Below are 22,534 nucleotides of genomic sequence, written 5' to 3'. Positions count from 1 at the left end.
TCACTCGTCGGCCAATGTATACGTAGCAATTCCCCCGTTCTAGACGATGCCCTCCGAGGGAGCTATTCGGATTTGCAGGAGTGGTAATGCTTCATACGGGCGACGTAAACGACATCGGCCTGGCGAAAGCGGTGACCATTGGTAGTGGCGGTATATCAAGTAAGTTACGTCACTGAGGCACGCCAGAACGACAAAAGGCTCGGTGTAGTGGTCCAGAAACTACTGGAACAAGCCACGTTTGTGAAGTAGAGTCAACAGCCACATCATGTTTCCTTTTGTGTACGAGGCGTGCTGACTTCGCTTATCATATAGCGAGCCTTTGGGGGGTCTTGCAATACAACAACACGAATATGTGTGATGCGTCGCGCTTCCTCAGCGTGTCAGAGTGTCTAGGGCGAATGAAGGTTGGTCCTGCTCGACAAACGGAAACATTGTGTGAAGAGGAGTGTGGGGTTGGCGCACCTAGACAAGGAAAAAGGAGCTGAAACCGGTGGTCGCACGCAGAGCAGTATTGTAAGCGTAGGTCATAAAAGGCAAGACAGCCTCCCAGTTTTTGTGCTTGGAGTCGAAATACGTGGAAAGCATGTTGATGAGAGTCCTGTTTGGGCAGGCGCTCAGTGAGACCGTTCGTCTGTGGATGGTACGGAGTAGCGTGACTAAACTGCGAAGTAGAAAGTCGGATGTTCCTGAACTACATCGGAGCCAAATTGGCGGCCACGATCACTGATTATGAACCGTAGCATAAAGACCGTAGTGAGCCACCGGTGCTGTAGATATCGCTAGCCGTTTCGGCTCAGTGAGTCAGGTAGTCTACACAGACAACAATCCAGCGGTTGATGTTGGCTGATCACGGAAAAGGGACTAAGAAGTCAACTCTGGCAATCTCACACGGACTACTCGGAGGGGGGATGGGATGGATATGTCCCGGCCGGGCACTAGTGGGATGTTTGTGGCGTTTACATTGCTCACAACTGAATACGTATATGGCCGCAGTGTGACGCATTCTTGGACAAACGCGCACACACAAACGCGCGCACACACGCCCGCGCCACCACACTCCTTGTTTGCGGCAGGAACGACGGTATATATACGATGAGTTAAGTGATTTGTTTGTCAGTGCTTTCTTTTGTTTACTTTTACAGGTAAAACTGAAAAGAGTTAGGACGCATCTTTAGTGTAAAGGATGCTGACAAACGCAGGAGGGCCTGCCTGAAAAGTAATTTCGCCCCAGGAACGTGGAAGGTCGCCATTTGTGAGCCTTGCAGGAAGCAATACCAGCGGGGGGGGGGGGGGGGGGCTTTGTTAGTGGGTCAGGAGGCGCTCTTCGGCCGCATGGAACTCGCGTCGCCAGCCCGGTGCATCGTAAACTGGTGCACGCGCGGTCTGAAGCGCGAGAGAGGGGGTGGCGTTGGCAGCTATTTTGCCCAGAAGCGCAAACGGAAGAACGGCTGCCCCCTCGCGCGCTACCTAAGACGGACCACCTGCAAAACATCCTTAGGGTGTCAGTGGGCATGCCTTGGTTGCAAAGAAGCCATTTCAGAGCCGGAGGGATCGTGTAAAGCGAGGCGCGGGCTCTTGAGCGACGGGCTGGCACCAGAGGCGCAGCTGTTTTTTTTTTTTTTTTTTTTGCTTGGTTTGCCACGCGGCATAACATCACAATGGGGTTTAATATTGTCACGTGCAACAGAAGGCCTTCAGAGCAAGAAGTCCTGCACCGGCAGAGACGAGTACTACCCAGGAAGATGGCTGACCACAAAAACGAAAAAGCCTCTTCTTCTTCTCTCCTTGCCTGAATACTGGCTCGCGCTCGCCGCAGCTCGAGACCTCGTGGAATTTTCCCCCTGTGAAAAAAACGGGCATCGTCCCGATGCTAGCGCTGGTCGACGTAGGTAGAGGGAAAGAAAAAAAAGGGAAGGAACATAATGTAAGCACAAGTGGGGGGTGAGGGAGAGAAAAATAAAGTACATCATAAAGTTGAGACGCTGTCGCACTATCGCGCGAAATAAGGTTTGAGTCGTACAACGTGCACAATCTCCGAGTGCTGCCTTCGACGCTGGGGTGACATGGCACTATCCGGGAGAACCTCGTAGTTCACGTCACTAACGCGACGCAGCACTTTGTAGGCTCCAAAGTAGCGACTGAGCAGTTTCTCTGACAACCCCTGGCGGCGCACCGGCGTCCACACCCAAACTTGATCGCCCGGGTGGTATTCCACTTGGCGATGGCGAAGATTGTAGCGACGTGCATCGACACTCTGCTGTTGCGTGATGTGTAGGCGTGCCAATTGGCGAGCTTCTTCGGCGTACTGCGTAAATTGCTCAGCGTCAGGGGTGAGCAGCGCGTCGTAATCGTGTGGAAGCATCGCATCCAGCATGGTCTGAACCTCACGTCCATAGACAAGACGAAACGGCGTGAATTCGCGTCGTCTCCTGGATGGCAGAGTTGTACGCAAATGTTACGTACGGTAGAACCTGATCCCACGTCTTGTGTTGTACATCGGCGTACATGGATAACATGTCGGCGATGGTTTTGTTCAATCGTTCCGTCAACCCGTTGGTCTGCGGATGATATGCAGTGGTCTTGCGATGGCTCGTGTAACTTAGCTTGAATACGTCGTCAATCAGCTGGGCCGTGAAAGCTGTGCCTCTGTCAGTGATCACGTAAGACGATGGAGCCATGGAAGACTTTTGGCACCTTCTGTAGCGTATAGTGAGCAGCACTAGTAGTGCCTTCATACCGCTTTGGTGCGTAGCTGACGTAGTCTCGGGAAGAGGTCCAAGCTCAGGGGGCAATCCTCGGACTCTTCGGCTGGCCCGGTGAACAGGTGTTGTCACTGTAGGCACAGGGCTACCAGGAGGCGTGTAGGACATTTGCTGGGACTACCCCGCACCTTCCACCAGTTTGTCACGTGCAACAGAAGGCCTTCAGAGCAAGAAATCCTGCACCGGCAGAGACGAGTACTAGCCAGGAAGATGGCTGACCACAAAAACGAAAAAGCTCTTCTTCTTCTCTCCTTGCCTGAATACTGGCTCGCGCTCGCCGCAGCTCGAGACCTCGTGGCAATATAAGCATGCAGACCCATTTGATATAGATACTGTAACAGCGATTTATGAAATGTGTTGCCCATAATCCATCTATCATAGTCTTCTACTTGTTCGCTCTTCAATTTCACGCTTTTGAGAACACTTTATCGAATTGTCTTTATCCCAGGACACGTCCAAAGTAGATGGCGGGCATCCGCTGCAGACGCAGCAGCAGAGCCCTTCGGACACTGGACGTCATCTTCCCATTGTTGACCCCAAGAACAAGTGATGGCTGGTGTAAGGGTCACCCCGGCCCGACGTGTCCGGAGAGAGACTTCCTCCTCCCGTGAAAGATTGTGGGGTAGGGAGCAGACACGCAGGGGGATGAGGGCACGCACGTCACGCCGGAGGATGGATTTTCGGCCAATGAAAACGGAGCGGGGGTCGGAGGGGAGGGGAACAGGAGGAGTTACGGGTGTCAGTGAAAGAGTGAGCATTGCGATCCACAAGGTCATTGTTGTGGTCATGACTATGTGCCTGCAAGCCTGTGGACAGTGGCGCTCACAGAATTTTGAATTTTGTGTATCTGCTCACGAAAGCCAATGTTTTCGTTACTTGTTTGATACGCTTAATTGCGCCGAGGCTGTCAGTATAGATGTGGGCTTTGTTCGTCTTTGGAATGGCAGTCTTATGGGCCCGCCGGAGACGGACCACGCGCAGGATGGCATTGTGCATCGATGGGCGCGCTTCAGTGAGGTGCCCTTTAATTACTGCATGTAGTGTGCGATTTCCCAATTAAGGCACGAAAACGCGCGACTCGGGTGTTTCTTTCACCGACAGTGTTCTGGGGGAAACGCCGGAATATTTTAACATGTCGCAGAGTGGAACTGTGTGTGCGTTATTCGTTTAGTTTTTGTTTGTTGTTTTCTTTCTCGCGTTCTATCTCTCTGGATGTTCCGAGAAACGCCGTGAGAGAAGTATTGACAAGTGAGTGACAGTCCAGCTGACCCAATCAGGTCACTGTGGTGTCGTGATTTGTCGTGAGGGGATTCGGGAGGAGCAACCGAAGGGTTAAAACGGGGCTCCCGTCCACTCACAAGAGTTCCGGACGCAGGAATGGTGCTTTGCACTGTCGGCTGTGCCGAGTTACGGCGCCGGTTCAGTGTGAACGAAGGGTCTGGACATACGAGTGGTGTTATGCACTATCGGCTATGTCGAGTGTTACGTCAGACTCACTGTAAATAGCTGTCGATGTATATATTGTGTACATAGTCATATCTCCAAGTACAAACGTCTATGGCGTCACATCTCTGATGGAAGAGGAGCATCGACGACGCTGGCAGCTGAAGAAAAGTTTCCATACAAAGTAAGTTGGTCACGCCGGCTTCGAGCACTCGGTGCTATAATAACAAAGAGGAAGAAGGACACTTTAGTTTTACCATTAATACTGCACGTTTGAACTCTATTTTGCCATTTTATGTCATCCCCTTCCGCTCGGCTGATTTAATTTTTTTTTTCAGGATAGCAGCTGCCTTGCTGAGCGGCTGCCTGCTCACTGTCATCGCGGTCTTCCTACTCATGCCAATCGTTTCAAGATCCGGCACTACAGCACGAAGAGGGTGTCTCATCGCGAGCACACCGCACGGCTACGCCCAGGGAAGCCTGCTTCAGTTTGAAATCGGCGGCAAATTGTACAGCTCTGTCGCCTTCTACGGCATCCCGTTCGGCGCCCCGACGGCCGGAGACGCACGGTTCGCTGAGCCCCGGTGCGCCCAACCGTTGCGCGGCGTGTTCAACGCCACGTACAAGCGACCGCCCTGCGCCCAGTCCGACACGCATATGAGTCGCAATTACACCATCAACGCCTCCAACACCACCGAAGACTGCCTGCACGTCAACGTCTGGGTGCCCGGTAGCTGCGTGAACGACCTGCTGGGCCATGAAAACCGCCGCGCCGTCGTCTTCTGGATCTTCGGCGGCTCCTTCGTGTCCGGAGGCAACAGCTACGACTTCTTCGACGGCCGCTTCGTGGCCGGCTTGGGAGACGTGCTCGTCGTGATGCCTAACTACCGGGTGGCGTCCTTCGGCTTCCTCAACTCGGGAACGGGCCAACAAGTAGCGGGCAACATGGGGCTGTACGACCAGCTTCTGGCACTTCGCTGGCTTCGCGACAACGTCCATCGGTTCGGCGGCGACAGCGACCGCGTACTGATCGCCGGCCAGAGCGCCGGTGCCATCACGTCCAACATGTTCATGGTGAGCCCGATAATGTCGCAGTACGGCCCATACCGCAGGGCGTTTCTCATGAGCGGCTCGGCGTCCGTTCCGATGCCCAAGAACAAGGGACACGTCGCGCGACGGAGCTTCAAGCGCCTGGCTGCCAAAGCCGGCTGCGAGTCGGCGCGCGTCGCGGACACTGTGCGCTGCCTCCGAAACCGAACCACGTCGGAGATCTTGGAGGCCACCAGGAGTGTTGCTTTGGATCTTATGCCGACCTTCCAGGCGCCCCTGTTGCCGGGCGAGTTGGACTCTCTCGAGCGGCGGTTCATAGCGGCCCGAGCCCGGGACACCCTCATCTCCAACGTGGCGATGGAAGGGCAGGCCTTCTACGAAATGCTCTTGCCAGACATAGCAGGTACGCAAAAAAGAATAACGGTGAAAGTGCTGAAAGAAACCTTTTCCTATTTGTTCGGCGACGTGCCAGACCGTGAGGTGGAACTGGCCATGGGTCTTCTGGGGAACGTGTTCGACCTCGACGCCCCCAACCACCGGGGTTGGATAAATGCTATCGGGGACATTATGTTCCGTTGCCCAGTCGCTGCCTTCGGGAGAGGTTTGGCTGCACTGGGAAAGAATGTGTACTACTTGCAGTACACGCCCAGACCTTCTTTTTCCCTGTTTTCCGGAGAAAAAGCGACGCACGGAGACGACGTGCCGATGCTGTTTGGGTTGCCGTACTTGTACCCGCACTTCGCTACTGACGAAGACAGGGCCATGTCCCACCGCATGATCACAATGGTGTCCAGTTTCGCAAAAGACGGGTGAGTACTCTGGGAAAGTGGGGTTTCTTTACCAACCGGTTCGTGGGGTTTAACGTACGGACTCCATACAGGGCCTACGAGAAACGTCGTGGGTGGAAAGTTCGGGTTTATGTTGATCTCGTTGAGTTCTTTAACGTCTATCCAAAGCTCGACGCACTCATTTCTTTCCATTCCGCTCCGCCCGTGTTGGGATACGGCCGTCGAAGCCGTAAATTAGGCAAGCTATCTTATGCTTAGCAGGAGAGCCATAATCATTAGCCCACCCCGTGTTGTCATTTCTGTAGAGCTGTGTTTGAGTAAAGCTTCCTTATTGCAGCCAGTAACGTTAGCGCCCGACTTTGACAGGTGCGAACCATGAAGACATTTTACTGTTCGCTAATTGCCCACTGCAAAGGATGATAAACGGAAAATCGCACGACGTTCAACGTCGTGCTTCGTACACATGGGACCCGACCCACGATGCTGCAGACTTCATGAAGATTAGATTGATCATGTCTTGCAGACGTGCTTATGATATCAGTGTGCGAGAGCTGTAGGCAACTACTCCACATTACCATCCGCGGTGGATCAGTGGCTGTGTTGATGTGCTCACGAGGTCATGGGTTCGCGTCACGGCTGCGGTGGCCGAATTCCGGTGGAGCTGTCAGAGCGGTAAGTGACGACTTCCCACCCTGAGGAAGGCTGGCCCACCGTACGAAACATTGTGCCACAACAAACGTGCTTACCTTTCTGGCGGTTCCTTTTTCTGACACAAGGATCTGGTCCTCGGTGAATATACAGGGAGTCCCAACTGTCATGCACCAAGATTTTAAAGTGTGCAAATGCCACGTAGCTTGACAGAACCATGGTAATGTTGTTTGCCATCGCTTGGAAATACGCAGATTATTTTTTGCACTCCGACTAGTTACATAATTAGTCATATTTAATTAATCAACTTCTCGAATATTACACGCGTAATTAGATGAAAAGTGTGAATGAGAAAATTGTACATCATTAAAAATTCAGAGCCCTTCCCCTGTCGAGAAAATGGGGGTAAGCGAAGCTTTTGGCAAGACGACGCTGTCGCAGCCGTTCTGCTTCGTTTGCCCTAAACTCAGGGTCGGCGGCTCTTCGCTGACGTTTCGCCTGGGCTTCGGAAGCCCTCACACTAGAATCGGACGACAAGCTTCGCTTACCCCCATTTTCTCGACAGGGAAAGGGTTGGTGATTTTGTCTCTTTGGGTCCCACGTGTGACATACAGGGTAATTCAAGGGCGCGTTAAGGGCTGTTTATGGTCCGACGTTATCGGCGCGCCGGCCATCGTCTGCAGTCAGTCACGCTACGCCGGTTGTGCTGCGCCAGCCGAGATGCCACCCGCAGCTATCGTCGGACCATGCGCAGCAGAACAATCCCCAACACGCGCGCCAATTTGAACGGCCGTCTGCGACCGTCGACGAAGCGGCGTGGGCGCCTTTATTTATTCGCGCGCGTTGCATTGTGGGTTGACGCTGCCGTTGCCTCCGACGCGCGAATGGATCAGGCGTAGAGTATAACATAGTAAGCGACAAGAGCAGACACTCGAGCCATTTCGCGGCCGAGCTACGGAGATTCGCCGAATCCGCTAGGTGGCAGAGCATATAAAGAAAAATGTGGCTGCGGCTGCGGCCGTGGCTAGCAGCTTGACAGGCCGCACGACCCAGCACTTGCGAAGCCCAGTCAGGTCGCATCGCCCCGTCGCCGGCCTCCCGGCGTTGTTATTGTGTAAGATGTAGGGTGCCTCGATGCCAGCGCTGACGGCGGCGCTGGGCATCGAGGCACCCTAGTAAGATGCGCCCGAAGATCGTACTTGGGTTCTTCTACCAGTGCCTGACACTGTATACTACTTCGTCGCCGTTTAATGGCAAGGCCACAGGAAGTTCCTTTGGACGTTGTTGAGACTTATTTGTTATCTTCGTATTTCGTTGTGTCACCGGTAGCCGCACGAACGAGTGACATGCCTTCCTCCGTCACTCGGTGGCCTTGAAGCCGTTAACAGCCGCTGCCCATTTGTAACGTTGAATTTGCGCAGCCGTGAGTGGTGATCGAAGCGATAACAGCGACAAGGCAGCGTCAGAGCTTGCGAGGAACGTTCGGAACAATGACGAAGTTGGAAAATAAAATAAAATGGTTCGCTAAGAAACGCGGCCCATGACCACATGCCGTTCGGTGCAGAGGGCTTTATGCTGATTTATTCAAGAAGGTTGCGCGCAGCGGCGTCTGAAAATAAAGCCCCTCAATTGAGGGGCTTTATCTGAAAAAGGATGGTGCGCTAGTTTCGCCAAAGAAATATGGCTACTTCTTAAGCCGCACACGTTCAATATTTGCAGTACGGCAATAATGCGCGCTCTCCGAACTTCTGTAGCAGGCTATCTGTGCTCGAGCGTTGTTAGCTGTTTTTGTATTGGGCTGAAGATACGTGTTTTCATGTTTTAATTGTGTGTATGGAGTCTTTACCGTAGAAAGTTTCTTGTTCCTTAGCATTTGTAACAGCGCTTCCTTGACAGCCATCCTTTTTTGATGACATACATTATTACCATAGACAGTCGCTGTGTTAGACTGTCAGCATAAGAAAAATGCACATTACACCAAGGAACATAGCATCTCCATTCAAAAGCTTTGAAGGCCCCAGTATTGCTTACCCTCTGCCTCTGTCACTCTGCGTATTGCAGGAATCTCCACTGTTCTTTCCTCAAAATACACACTACAACCAAAGGGCATTATGCATAATCAAGGGCAAATTTCCAAGTATCAGAAGACGATTGCAAGGCCTCGAAGACAGCAGGTGAAGACCCCCAACACAGTTGAAGTGCTTAATTGGCTGAGATTCCAAAATCTTAATGAAGGATTCACTGAATGACATATTCGAGATGATTATGTTGGTGCGTGCCCAACTGTTGATGTGGCCATTTTATTTTAGCACGCAACCATTCACATAATTTTGCTACCTAAGTGCAACCTCCTTCGTAGAAGTACAAGAAAAAGCGTCATTTATTCCTTCTAAAACAATCCCATTTCAAGAACATTAATTGCTGGCTTGTCTGTGTAGTTTTATTTTTTTCATTATCTGGATACTTGCAATACGTCTTGTGTGTGTTATGCTTGTGTAAAGTTTATTGCCATCACGCCATTAATTTGCGACTATTCTAACCCCTTGGAATTCGCAGTTTCTTCCTGTTTTCATGTGTCTGCCACTTTTCTCACAATCTTGCTGCAATAAATTGTTGCCTGCTATTTTTGTGTTCTTGGCTGTGCAGCAAGCTGATTGATATTGAAGGAACATGACACATTGATTTACGATACTCCTTTTGGTGTGAGTTATTAGGAGAACAACATCACAAACGAGAAAGTACTACTTGATCATTAACAGTTGGCGTGGTTGTTGTGCTAAGTTACAGCTTGAAACATAACGAATATGAATTGAAATATAACTAACGAAGTGAAACACTTTCGACTATAGTCAGGAGCCATTTCGGCGCCGGGCTCATCGGGGCGCGTCGCAAGCCGCCGGTTACGTTGGCTGCGCCAGTGCGCCCGACTATTGACCCTTTTCGCGGCGATCCCGTGGGCGCTGCCATGTTTGATCACGTGGTGACGCGGCCATTGCTTGCCTCAACTGCCTCCGTTGCCTCCTTGTTTACTATGGAAGTGTATGACGCCGGCGCGGCTTAGAAAACCTCTGTTTTCGGAGATATCGTGGACGGTGATTAGGTGGACGACACGAAGCCTTGATCACTGCTTCAGAGAACATGCAAGGTCGATTCACATAGGTCGCGAAGCTTCGGGCGAAAAGCGGTTCAGAACCAATTGTCACCGACATCAGCAAGGGTGGTTATGGGAGCAGCGATTGAAGCGCGACTATGTTTGGGGGGAATAAACACTGGGAAAGAAAAAAAGCGTTTTTAAATTAAAGCGAGGCGCAGTTAGATTCATTCAACGAAAATAAAATTCCTAATTCATTTTATATATGCATGGCGAGAAAAGATACAACTGTATTTTACTAGATCATTATCAATATATACCTTTTTTCAGGGCCCACCGTGAGAGCGCCCATCGATAGCGGTGGGCGTTGACGCCGCTATCACTTGCAATGCCATGCAACTCTTGGAGTGCGTGGAAAGGCGCGCTCGTAAGGTTCACCTGTTACAATACGCCCCCCTCACATGTGTGTTGTGTTGCATGTCGACGTTTGCCCGAATTAGGTGACGCGGGTAGTTTTATTGTTTCTTAACCTGTGCAGTCAAAAGTAATAGTAGGGACCGTCAGATACTTGTTTACTTAGTTGTTTTCGCGCAACAGCGCTGGCCGACGGGCTTGGCGTCCGACGAAAGGACGAGCACTCAACGCAATCTACGCCCAAAGTGTTCGTCGGCCTCCTAAGAAAGTATGTTCTGTGCAGCGATGCGATTTCGACACCCGTACGGCTGATCTTTTCCGGCATCGCTTTTCGCGCTGAAAACTAGGAACGCCCATGAAGTCGAATGGCGGGGCATTTGAATATACAGCTCTAATGGCAGGCCTCCGAAAACAAATTTCGCGCCTATGAGAACAAAATGACGTCACTTCTGCTTTTGACGGATATGACGTCAAATCATTTTTTCTTCCGCCGGAAGTGTTCCCTCCTCACACAGATGGCGCTAAGCCCCATGAACCACCGGTAAGCAACCATGTTTTGAACGTATGGGCTTCTATGGAAGCTTCGCTACCAGGTATATTTACCTTGGAACATGCAAGAGCGCTTTCGGAGCTGATTAAGCTATGTCCAAACGGCGCAAGCAGCATATATGCTGCTTGGTCTATAAGCAGGGCTAAATATGTATTCCAAGCTATCCAAGCTTTCCGATTATGAATTCAGTCAGGATTAGCACGTTTTGCTCTTTGTTCGTTATTCGGCAAATATTTTGAAGCAGTGGCTTGTCAGTTTCTGACTCAGTGAAGTTCCTCGGTGCGGCCACTATCTGATTATTTTCTGCCTAATCGCTCGCGGGTGTGCTCAGTTCCAATAGATTTGTTCTTGCTGCGTACAAGGCTTGAAACGTAGCTGTTTTGTACATTGTAATACCTTGTAGCCAAATATATATTACAGCTAGTAACTCGCTTACTCTTGTGGACCGTCAGGAAACATTCAGCTTCGACCATTCGTGCGCCATAGGTGTAGTCAGTCATTTAGTGTGCGTATACAGTGCGCATATATTCAAGTGTGCGCCCACTCACTCATTCTTGATACGTCGGCGATAGAGTGGGCGTAAGTTTTCCTGCCATTTGGGACAGATGTGTACAGATAACGTGTGCGAAACTTACTATGACAGGAAGCGGCGCTATTCCCTTTGTCATTGTTTAACGAGTGGTACTCACTCTTGACGACGTTCTGGGGATGAAGCACTTTCTTTGAAGGTTAGCGATACAAGGCTGGCGGATGAGCAAATTTCTGTATCCTCGAGGAAAGCCGTACATCACGAAGTGCCGGTAACACGTTCGGACAGTTGCAGCAGCGGTCCGCGAACTTGGCCACACAGATTCATCCTATTCCTTAACATGCCAGTCACTATTTTTGCAGCCAACTACTGCTCACGTCTTCAATCCACATGATTCAATCTAGCATGATTGGAGCACAGTGTGTTAGCGAAAACTCAGTTGCATTTCGGACAGCTGATCGCACAGAAGCAAGGTAGAAGCGGTAATAGTTTCGTTTTCGTGCGCGGTCGCTGAGGAGAGGCATGGCGCGCCGCCGTGAGCGCCATCTCGTTTCTCTAAAACAAACTGCTCCGCGAAAAGGGTCAATAGAGGGGGTCGTTTTCACCAACGTGACGTAGCGTGCACGCGCGCGCGTTGCGTCGGACTATAAACGGCCCTCTACAGGTCCCCGAGCCCACAGGGGTGTGTGCCATTGAGCTAGGACCCTTTCTGCGCTATCACTAGGATCGGCCCATTTTTCAGCGTTACATCCAAACACAACCACCGCCGACACTTGTGAGCCTCTAAAGCTTCGCTTGAAACTCCCGATACAACTTTCTGTTGCTCAACACGTGCTACATAAGAGTGTTTTTCCGAACGTGCCAGTCGCACAGCCATCTTGCGTGTATTCACGGGCTTCATAAACGCTCCAAAAACTTTTGTGTAGCACGTATTGACCAGCAGCAAGCTGCATCGGGAGTTTTTCATGTTGCTCTACAATTTTCCCATTGCCATTTTAATCTAATTATAATATTTGAGAAGTCGATTGATTTAAAAAAATCACGCACCATTCCACTGCCGTGAAGATGGATTACCAGCGCACCAGTTTAGCACACGACATAGAGTTGAGACAGAGTTTCAATGAAAGGTATGAGCAAATTTTATTTCTCTTCAGCGGTGACGGCGGTCATCCCGAAGAAATACACACGCACACACTTTTATTTTGATCGGCGGTCTCGATCGGCAGCATACATTCGCGTGGAAGACTACCGCCACCTCGAGGAACTGGAGGAAACTAGACGTGCGCGATGGCACTGCCACGCCGGGAGAGTCGGAGAGCGGAAATAAACTAGTTACGCAAGCGCTTGGAACCAGTGTTGCCAGGTTTGGCTATAGATAGCCAAATTGGGCTATAGGAAAAAAAAATTTGGCGTCGACTTGGCCGAGTTGGCTATGTAGCTATATTTGGGCTACTGAAAATCTGCGACTTGGCTTTGTTTGGGCTATAAGTGGCGCCCTAATCCACGCTCCAGAGTGGCTCTGATCGGGTAGAAGCAAATCTCGTAGGCTATGCTTTAGCTGGATGAGCCGGCCGCGTGGCTGGGCGTGCGTGCGTGCGCGAAATGAACACCCCCCCCCCCTCCCCTTCCCTTCCCTCTCTGTGCCCTTGCCTGAGCCGGTGGCGTTGATCTTTGATGCATATAACGTACACCCCGCTTGACCGTTATGCACCCGATCCCCGGGCAACGGGATTAACCTAGGAGTAGTGGGTTTTTCACAGTACACTACTAACATGGCTATGCTCAGCAAGGGAGAGCATGTCGGCGCTGTCGGGCGATCGTGGCGCCGACATGAAAGAAGGGATGCACGAGTGGATGATACGCTCCTGTATGTTCATGGCCATGTCTTCTGGGTGAAGTATCGCGCCGGGCACAGCTTTCGACATACTCCACGTTTCTCGCGCGAAGCTTTACTGCTATTTTCCTTTTCCTGCTAGATGAATTTTTGTTCGTGCTTACAGTTCTAAATTATAATCAAACGCGAAAACATGAAAAGCTAAATTACTCTTCTTATCATAAAATGTATATTTTATTTTATTATTTATAACAGCTTTTCTTTGACGCCGTAGTGATTCTGCAAGTGCAACACGCTATCCGCAAGCCCAAACGCCTATTCTAAAGCTCTTCACTCCTGCATGCCCCAACGCTAACACCCGCAAAGCTCTTTGGGAGCCCTTTTCTAAAACTTTATTAGCACATCAACATGGTTTGCTTTTTGACAGTAACCGGTTTTCACAGCATAACCACTGTTATCAATTTGTTGTTTACCTTTGCTCTTTGTGCGCCATCGCGGCTTTTACCATTTCGAGCGAATTACGTTCGGGACGTGCTCGTCGCCGAAAACGACTGCGCGCTTTTTACACTGGTGTGCCGTTTTGCGCAGTAATCTTTTAAAGCATCGCTTACTCGGATTCAGACAGCGAGTGGCATCTGTTGTCTGTCACTTTATTTTAACGCACGTTCTTGCCGTGCTAGAGACCTAAGGTGGCGGCCAGGTTGATGTAAATGGACAGTATATAGAGCATGTACCAGCTAAACCGGGCCAAGCTAATTAAAAAAAAAGAAAACAAAAAAACGAGATAGGACGATGAGACAAATAACACGAGATATCATAGCGCGAAATACTCGTTTTAGCTCATCAAAAAAGAAGCCATGAGCACGTCGCAGATCGCTGGACAGCTGAACTTCTACGCCGTAGGCAGAGATGACGTGAGAGATCGATGATGCTAAACATTATTTTGCTTTCACGACAGCTAAAAAGCAGAGTTCGTAGTTAATATTACTGTCAATAACTTAATATAATAACTTAGTACTATCTGTCATAAAATAAAAGCACTGATTTCGCCCTCTGCAGCGATTCACTGGAACTTGAGAGCTTCCGGGCCCAACCAACAAGTGTTCTGTGTCGCTGTTGTTGATGGCAAGGGCTGACCGTCACGGTGGCACGAACATTTTGTCATGAAGGGTTGTGCAAAAAAAGAATAGCCACATTTGAAAATTTTCACATTTGAAAAAGAATTTCAAATGTGAAAATGTATACACAAATAAAACTGCAAATAAAAATGGCTATATTTGGCTACAAAATTCTTTGCACTTCTTTTGTGTTTGGCTACAATTGGGCTACAACTTCTCTAGCTTTTGGCTACGCCGCCTCGTCGGACCTGGCAACACTGCTTGGAACCACAAGGGGGCGGTGCGAGCGTACACATAGCCGAAGGGGGTCGTACAGTGGTAAATTCTTTGCGAAGCCCTTATATCTACCTAAGAGTTCTCTGATTTTGAACATGGTGCCTATTAATAACTGATCCACTGAAGATGCATATCCAAGTGATGAGACGTGTAAGCTCTTGCATAGAATGAAGCGATTTTTGATGAAATTCGGGAGCTGAGTTTTTGCATACGCTGATCAGTCGACGGCCACGAAAAATGCATAGAACCGTAGCCTTAGACATCTTCGCTGTAATTAAGACTAATTATGTAATTAGTTGGAATGCAAAAATAATCTGAGTATCTCCAAGCGACGGCAAACAACATTACATTGGTTCTGTCCAGCTACTTGGCATTTGCGTATAGTTAAACGTTGGTCCATGATAGTTGGGACAGCCTGTATATTGTTAGGCCTGCGAAAGGCCAGGTACAGTTAGTCTAGTAGCGACAGCCTCGATCAGCTGAGTGCCTATCTCGAGCATGAGCTAGCCAGCCGAACGTCGTCGTTTTTACCTGTCTTGAATGTCCCACATCGTGTTGAGGCGCGAAACCAAAACGCACATGAATGTCACAATATATATATATATATATATATATATATATATATATATATATATATATAATGAACGAGATGACAGGGAACCGAGGGGCCCCATTTTTATTATTCTATTAATCTTCAAGATTAATAAAGAGCGCCGCGGTAGCTCAATGGCAAGAGCTTCACACGCGTAATGCGAAGACGTGGAATCATTCCCCGCTATGGTGTCGGGCTGCTGAGCATGAGGTCGCGGGATCGAATCCCTGCCACGGCAGCCGCATTTCGATGGGGGCGAAATGCGAAAACACCCATGTACTTAGATTTAGGTGCACGTTAAAGAACCCCAGGTGGTCCAAATTTCGGGAGTCCTCCACTACGGCGTGCCTCATAATTATATCGGGGTTTTGGCACGTAAAACCCTATAATTTAATTATTTTGTTAATCGGTCCCCACCTGCGGCAAGTTGTTTTTTCATCCACTTTCATTTCCATTAATTTATCATCTCTTTAAATGCGATTCGTAAGTACAAGTAATTTCCCCTATGTTGTCCTTGGTGTCTTTGTTGGCTTCTTATATATATCCAGACAAACACACATAGTGTGTCCGTAACGTCATGGTGGAATTTTGACCGGTCACAGGAAATCAACGAAACAAGAGAGCAATGTGCAATCTTCACCAAATAAAAGGAAAACTCCCCAAGTTTCATACCTGTTCAGTGCAGTTCGATGTGGCCTCCATTTGTCGCCCTACACACATCAAACCGATTATCAAGTTCTTCCCACACACGCTTAAGGACGTCTGGTGTAACAGAGTGAATAACGTCTGTGATTCTCTGTTTTAAATGATTAATGTCGTTGATACGTCCACTGTACACACGTTGCTTCACATAACACCAAAAGGTAAAGTCTAATGGCGTCAGATCCGGGGATCGTGGTGGCCATGGCGTGGCAGAACCCCTGCCTATCCACCGCTGGGGGAATGTTCTATCCACAAAAACACGAACAATGGTGGCCTAGTGTGGAGGAGCGCCGTCATGTTGAAAGATAACACCTTCTGGCAATTGTGGCACTGCATACAATTCCAACCTTTCGATGTAGTTGTTTGACGTCACAGTCTGCTCCGCAAAGAAAAATGGGCCCATCACTTTATGATGCGTAAGGCTGCACCACACGTTCACCTTAGGGGTGTTACAATCGTACTCAACGTAGGCCCGAGGATTCTCAGCAGCCTATATTCAGACGTTATGGTGATGAAAGTGTCCACAGACATAGAATGTCGCCTCATCGCTAAACACAATCATCTGCAGAAATCGTTCATCATTGTGGACCTCATGAAGCATATCTGTAGCAAACACGAATCATTTGGGTCTATCCGCCGGTTTCATAGCGTGCAAGAGCTCCAATTTGTAACCCGAAAAACGTACACGTTTCTTTAACACCTTATGAACTGCAGTCGTGCTTAAGTGTAAACGTCGAGCACGCGCACGCACAGATTTTTTAGGGCTCCTTGGGTAACCTTAGGCAACCTAACCATAGGTAGCCTTTACAGAGTCGCCACTTACGGATGGCCTACCAGAACGGGGTTTGTACAACAAACTGCCGGTATCCTTCAGCTTTTTATCCCACCGATTAATGTTATTCCTACATGTGCTGGCGCTTCGTCGTACACGCGACGATATTCACGTTGCACTTTGGTCACGGATTCGAATTGAGCAAGCCACAGAACACACAACTTTCCTCTGTACCGTCCACATCTCGACTGGAGTTGGCGTGGGCTGATCCACTGCTGCGCGAGTTCGTGGTGCTGCGTCATCAGCTGTGTGCGCACATCCTTGCACAGCATACTGCGAAATATTGGAAAGTTTTTCTTGTATGTGGTAAAGATTTCACATTTCTATCTTGTTTTGTTGCTTTCCTGTGACTGGTCAAAAGTGCACCATGAGTTTACGGACACACTGAAGTAAAGTGATTGTTCAAGTACCGTCGTCACTGGATTTGATAGGACCGCAAAAGCGGGACAGTCACAGCTAAAACCGACTGAGCGCAAACCACGAGTTCATCAACGTCTCCCTCTATCACATTTCAGAGTGCTAGCGTGGGTAATTTACACTACATTATATCCATCCACACACAGTGAGCGCTAGGGCTATGTGCACGTGTTAGACCCCCAGACGGCCGAAATTTGTCCGAATCAACCCGCCACGGCATTTCCCACAAACTGGGCGTTGAAAGTCGATTTCTTAAGGCTTGTATTTGAACTCTACCTTTATGTGTTGCTCGCTTCTTTCCGTTTGGGAAAACTGAGCCCCTGAGTTGGACAACACCTGCTTACACGTTACTTTCTTTTCTGGTCGTTTTTTCAACCGTCCCATACTTACTTCACGCAAACAGCTCAAGAACGGGGCAGAGTAAAGTTGCACACGACACAGGCGCTCACTTCGAAAACAGATATGTTTATTGCGCGAGCGCGGAAATATCTAGGCAGAGAAGCAAGAGTGAAGCATCAATGGCGTGATAACAATAAAAGAATGACTTTAAGTTGCATGTGGGTGTAGATGTTTCCTTGTTTAATAACTCGATGTATGGTGAACTGATGCATGAAGGACCACGTTAGATAATGGCAGATGGACAATGGCCAAGCACCTCGCTCTGACACAATCACTCTGAACGGGAAGTCGGGCTTTTGCGTTGTTGCCGAGAAAAAGGCTTGAAGGTTCTGTCCACCTTTCTTTTTGATCACTGCAACAAGAAAGCCGGACTGGAAAAGGTGCTTGGCAAAAGTCGCTGGCTAGCTTCCTGATGAAATGTATTGGCCTACTCGAGGGGAACGACCCTTACTTAGTTCGCAGCTCAGCAGCTGTATCTGAATATTTGAGCTGCACCGGCACAGCCAGGATGTTAGCCTTCTCCATCGATGTAACGGATCTTTATTACTCGTTGCTCCACTTATCCCTCCTTGAAGTCGTAAACGAAGACACTGAGGCATACGGGGCCATGCGCTTCCAAAACGAGTGCGGGGCAAGTGTGGACAGGTTCCTTGACTTGCTAGTGCTGTACCGGCGCTCAATGGTGGTCCAGTTACAGGGAATACGTTCCTCCAAAACGAAGGAGTGTGCATTGGCTCACATGCCGTGCACCTGTATTGAGTGACGTGTTGCTAGCCCGCTACAACCGTGACATCGAAAGGAAGCTCTCAGAGGTTCACGCCAAGAAGGTGTTCAGACTGGTTGACGACTACATCGTCTGCATCGAGGCGTCCAAAGATGATCGTCTACAAGAGCTTTGTACATACTATAATGGGTCTCACACTCGCAATGGGGCTACCGGAGGATAACCCGTTGCGTTTTCTGCATTTGCTCCTTTTGTTCAAGACATAACACGTATGCTGGAGGTACGCACCCCGGTCAGCCCAAGGCCTCCAGCCTTTTCCATCGGCACGCTCAAGGTTAGTGAAGAGGGAAATCGCAAAAGCCGCCTTCCGTAATGCACTGCAAAGATCGTGCATACACGAGATTGAAATAGTCTTTGAAGGCCAGGTACAACGGCTTTTGCGGGATAGTTTTCCGAGCGTCCTCCTGGAACAGCTAGCGGAGGAGATGTTAGCAGAAACGCACCGAAGAAAGAAGCCCCACAAAATCGAGATCAATACTTCGAAAATGGCTGTCACTGCCTATGTGTACGGGGTGTCCCATAGATTGACGAAGGCCGCCGAAAGGGCGGGAGTATCGGTTGTTTTTCCAGCCGTAGGCAAACCGAATGCCTTATACAGAAGGGTCAACCGAGACGGCTCTCCCAAAAAAGGCTGCGACACGAAGCATTAGGCGCTCTTCACCAGCTGCATCATTGGAGTCATTTATAACATGCCCCTGAGCTACGGGCGCTCCTACGTAGGACAAGCGGGACGCTGCCTCAATGAACGCCTCCGGGAGCACGCCAACAAAATAAAACAAAAATGTTGCAGCAATCTTGCTCTGCATTGCAGGTCGAGTGAGTGCTTCCCCCGTTTTAGTCAAGTCACCGTCGTCCAAAAGCACGCTGATCAGCGCGGGCGTGAAATTATCGAGGCATTTGTCATTATCCAACGTGATCCTTGGTGCATCAGTTCACCATCCATCCAGTTATTAGACACGGAAATGTCGTATCTGCAAATTTAACACATCTGCGCCCACCTGCAACCTCAAGTCATTCTTCTTACGTGATCACGCCGTTTATGTTTAAAATTAAATTATGGGGTCTTACGTGCCAAAACCAGTTCTGATTATGAGGCACGCCGTAGTGGGGGACTCCGGAAATTTGGACCACCTGGGGTTCTTTAACGTGCACCTAAATCTAAGTACACGGGTGTTTTCGCATTTCGCCCCCATCGAAATGAGGCCGCCGTGGCCGGGATTCGATCCCGCGACCTCGTGCTCAGCAGCCCAACACCATAGCCACTGAGCAACCACGGCGGGTGCCGTTTATGTTTCATCCATGCTTCTATGCCTCAATATTTTGCGCTCGCGCAACAAACATATCGGTTGGAAGTCAGCGCCTGTGTCGCGTGCAACTGTTCTGTGTCGCGTTCTTCAGCTGTTTGCTGAAGCATGTGGTGTTACTGCTGATTTACAACGGGTTGCGGCACTATTTCTCTTGTTATTTTTTAGTATTTGTCCGAGCACTGTGCATGTGAATGCTTGACCATGACCTCCCCTCCCCCCCCCCCCCCATTTTTTTTCGTCCCTTTTATTTTTTTCCTGCTCTTTTCCTCCTGATTGGTGTCACATGTGATTTCCTCTGTAGTATATTATGCGCTATATTCCTATTTGTACATTTAGATCTGCTTATGGTTTCGATTTTATGTTCGGCTAAAGGGAATTGCCTCTTATTCATGTATTCTATTATGCATTCTTGTGTTTATTTACCCGCTCTGTAAGGACCCTTGGGTCAACAGTATTTATAAATAAAATATTATTAATAAATATATATTAACGAGCCCGGCTATATACCCACCGCTATGAAGTTTATCCTATACTTAAGTGACACTTTCTCCGCCATTCTTCTCAAATACCAAAACTACGTCTTACACATTCCCACCAACTTATGGTACATTCGAATGGAATTCCTACCACGCTCCAACCCGGTTTGCAGCGATGTGAAGCCCTCTCAAGGTAGGAGCCAGAAAAAGCCGGCCCCAGCCGAACGTGCTACTAGCTCCCAGAGCAATCTGAGTAGCCACGTGATCCGAGTTTCTGCCGGATCTCGGTCATCTCGGTCGCGCTCCCAGGTTGAAGGTGGGAGCGTGGCGCACTTAATGGACCAAGCGAATGTGTTGCGAGCGCTCAATTTCGTTCAGCCGAATGTAAACCGCACGCTAAAAAGCGACCAGTCGAATGTGCCATTAGAATCCTTGCCCGGGGGAGGAGGGTGGGGGGGGGGGGTAAAAGGAGCGATATAGACTCTTCCAAACAAAAGAATGGTCTCATTGGTGAAGGCCCTTGTTCGAACGAAAGCGCTAAGCTGATGCTTCCCTTGTTCGGATGATGTTGTTAATGAAGAGAATTGGTTTGCTAGGAGCATTTGCGACAGAATAAACGCAACATTAGCGCAATGGAAGACAGCCGACGAGAAGCAAAAAACACGACAGAGCGCCAACTTCATCCTTAAAAAAATATTTCGAAAGTGAAAGAGGGTTCATTAATTTTTAGCACGCTTCTTTAAGCATTAATGCCCAACGTAGCCTTCTTTTCTACGTTCAGTTTGATACCTTAAAATTCTGATTTAGGAGGCGGAAACCTAACGCATAGCATATACGGTAGGGTTTTTGATAAGGTGGAGCGAGTTTTGATGAGTAGATAGTTCAACGAAGCAATTGCTTGCTATTCTAAATAGGTTTACAAGAATAACATTTCAATGATTTCTTGCACAAATGTTTTTTCAGTGGCCTGAAATAAAGGCGAACGGCCCGTTCAAGGTTTCCATGTCGTGCGACTGCATTTGGACATTAGAGTGTTGAAGAATGTGTTCCGGCGATAAAGATGGCGCATTGGTGACGTTAACTCGGCATGAAGTTCTCGCTTTGTGATCAGTAAACGCAGGTTTGCAGTTGGCGCTCTGTCTGGTTTCTTTGTCGTGCGTTATCTTTTATTGCGCGCAATTTTGTATCAGCGCATCGTTCATCACACCGACGTTTAGAGCCCCTTTAATCTAGGCCGATGATGGTAATGGCGGTGATTATGGCCCGCAGGTCTCTCCCGAACCTGGCGGACGGCAGGCCGTGGCCACTGTTCTCGAAGGCTTCCAACTACTCATTAGTGGACCTCGCGAACTCTGGTTTCACGCCTGTCGGTCCCTCTCCCGAATGTCCCTTCGACAGTATCATCAAGAAGCTCTTGAATAGAGACCCGTCTGGCCGGCGAGCGATCGACGGTGCTCGGACGTCCGAAGTCGTCCGCTTGGTACTGGAAATGTTCGCCACGATACCGGCGCGAGCTTTTGAGATCGCCGCCAGCGCTCACGCCAATGCTTACAAAAGCCAATGAATATGCAATACCCTCGAGCCCTCCGGTGTTCATTTGTGCGCCTTTTGGGGTGATAAAGAAGTATCAGTTTGCGGAAACCCGGCTACCTTGTGCGTGGTTCATAAACTGCACATCTGAGGACCGCTTGTTTTCTTCACAGGAGTTTACGTGGACAAATCCATTCTAAACATGTTTGTGAACATCCCATTTACACACTGTTTTCTTGCTACAAAGTAGAGGTATTCACAATTTTGGAAAGCAATTAGCTGAGCTATCTCAGGAAAATTAGTTGTAAATGCGGAATTTAGAGGCACAACAAGGAGAAATACCTCGCAGGGAGTCCACGTCGAGTGATGCGACCGATCGAAACACGTGCACGCAAGCCCACCTGAACACGCAACCAGCAGAAACCGGCGACCATGAGTGTGAATGTAACGAATAGCGAAATGCTTGAAAAAAGCAATTCTCTTTAGTCAAGAAATAATGCGATTGAATCCGTCTATTAGTTGCAGTAAGAATGTTTAGGTAGCGTTTTTTTCATTACGTTATTCCGTAGAGACCAGAGCCCTTAACCAGCACGACTGTAACGGTAGTGTAGGTGGCTATAGATCTTTTACAGCGAGCAGTGTGCACACCGCCCACCAGGGGCTGCTACAGGTCCGCCGCCGTCGAACGCCTTCTGAATCGAGAGCAAGGAGGCATCAGTCGCCGCCCGCCACTCCAGCAACGTTTCGCCGAGAGGCCGGGAATCGCTTAGTACTGTTTATTTAAAATGTGGGAGAGCAGAGGGAAGACATGCTTCGTCGTGGACTGCAAGGAACTGTGACAAAGACTTGAATGTGTGAGATCAGACTGTGTGCAAGGTTCGTCCACATCAGCTGCACAATGAGTGCCCGTGTTTGCGACCGTTCGTCATGCACACCTTTCCACAAGGCGAGCACAGCAAGCTCTATCGCCAGCGCTGGATATCCAGTTAAAG

General features: G+C 49.2%; 1 protein-coding gene across 1 annotated transcript; it reads left to right on the top strand.

The window, feature by feature from the left end:
* The first annotated feature begins 350 nt into the window (after window positions 1–350).
* Window positions 351–21,604, top strand: LOC119432471 (acetylcholinesterase-1). The gene is made up of 4 exons (XM_037699633.2): window positions 351–404; window positions 3,211–3,308; window positions 4,544–6,064; window positions 21,282–21,604. The coding sequence occupies exons 1-4, from the start codon at window positions 351–353 to the stop codon at window positions 21,574–21,576; spliced, it is 1,968 nt and encodes a 655-aa protein (XP_037555561.1). The 3' UTR covers window positions 21,577–21,604.
* The last annotated feature ends 930 nt before the right edge of the window (window positions 21,605–22,534 follow it).

The sequence above is a fragment of the Dermacentor silvarum genome, chromosome 11 (genome assembly GCF_013339745.2).
Source record: "Dermacentor silvarum isolate Dsil-2018 chromosome 11, BIME_Dsil_1.4, whole genome shotgun sequence".
NCBI classification, from domain to species: domain Eukaryota; kingdom Metazoa; phylum Arthropoda; class Arachnida; order Ixodida; family Ixodidae; genus Dermacentor; species Dermacentor silvarum.
This window is presented reverse-complemented; position numbering and strand designations above follow the sequence as displayed.

Bases quoted from the DNA above. Each gene is read 5' to 3' on its own strand.
- LOC119432471 (XM_037699633.2), top strand. From the start codon at position 351: ATGTGTGATGCGTCGCGCTTCCTCAGCGTGTCAGAGTGTCTAGGGCGA. The intron at 405-3,210 runs GTTGGTCCTGCT...TCTTTATCCCAG, and splicing joins AGTGTCTAGGGCGAATGAAG to GACACGTCCAAAGTAGATGG. The intron at 6,065-21,281 runs GTGAGTACTCTG...TATGGCCCGCAG, and splicing joins TCCAGTTTCGCAAAAGACGG to GTCTCTCCCGAACCTGGCGG.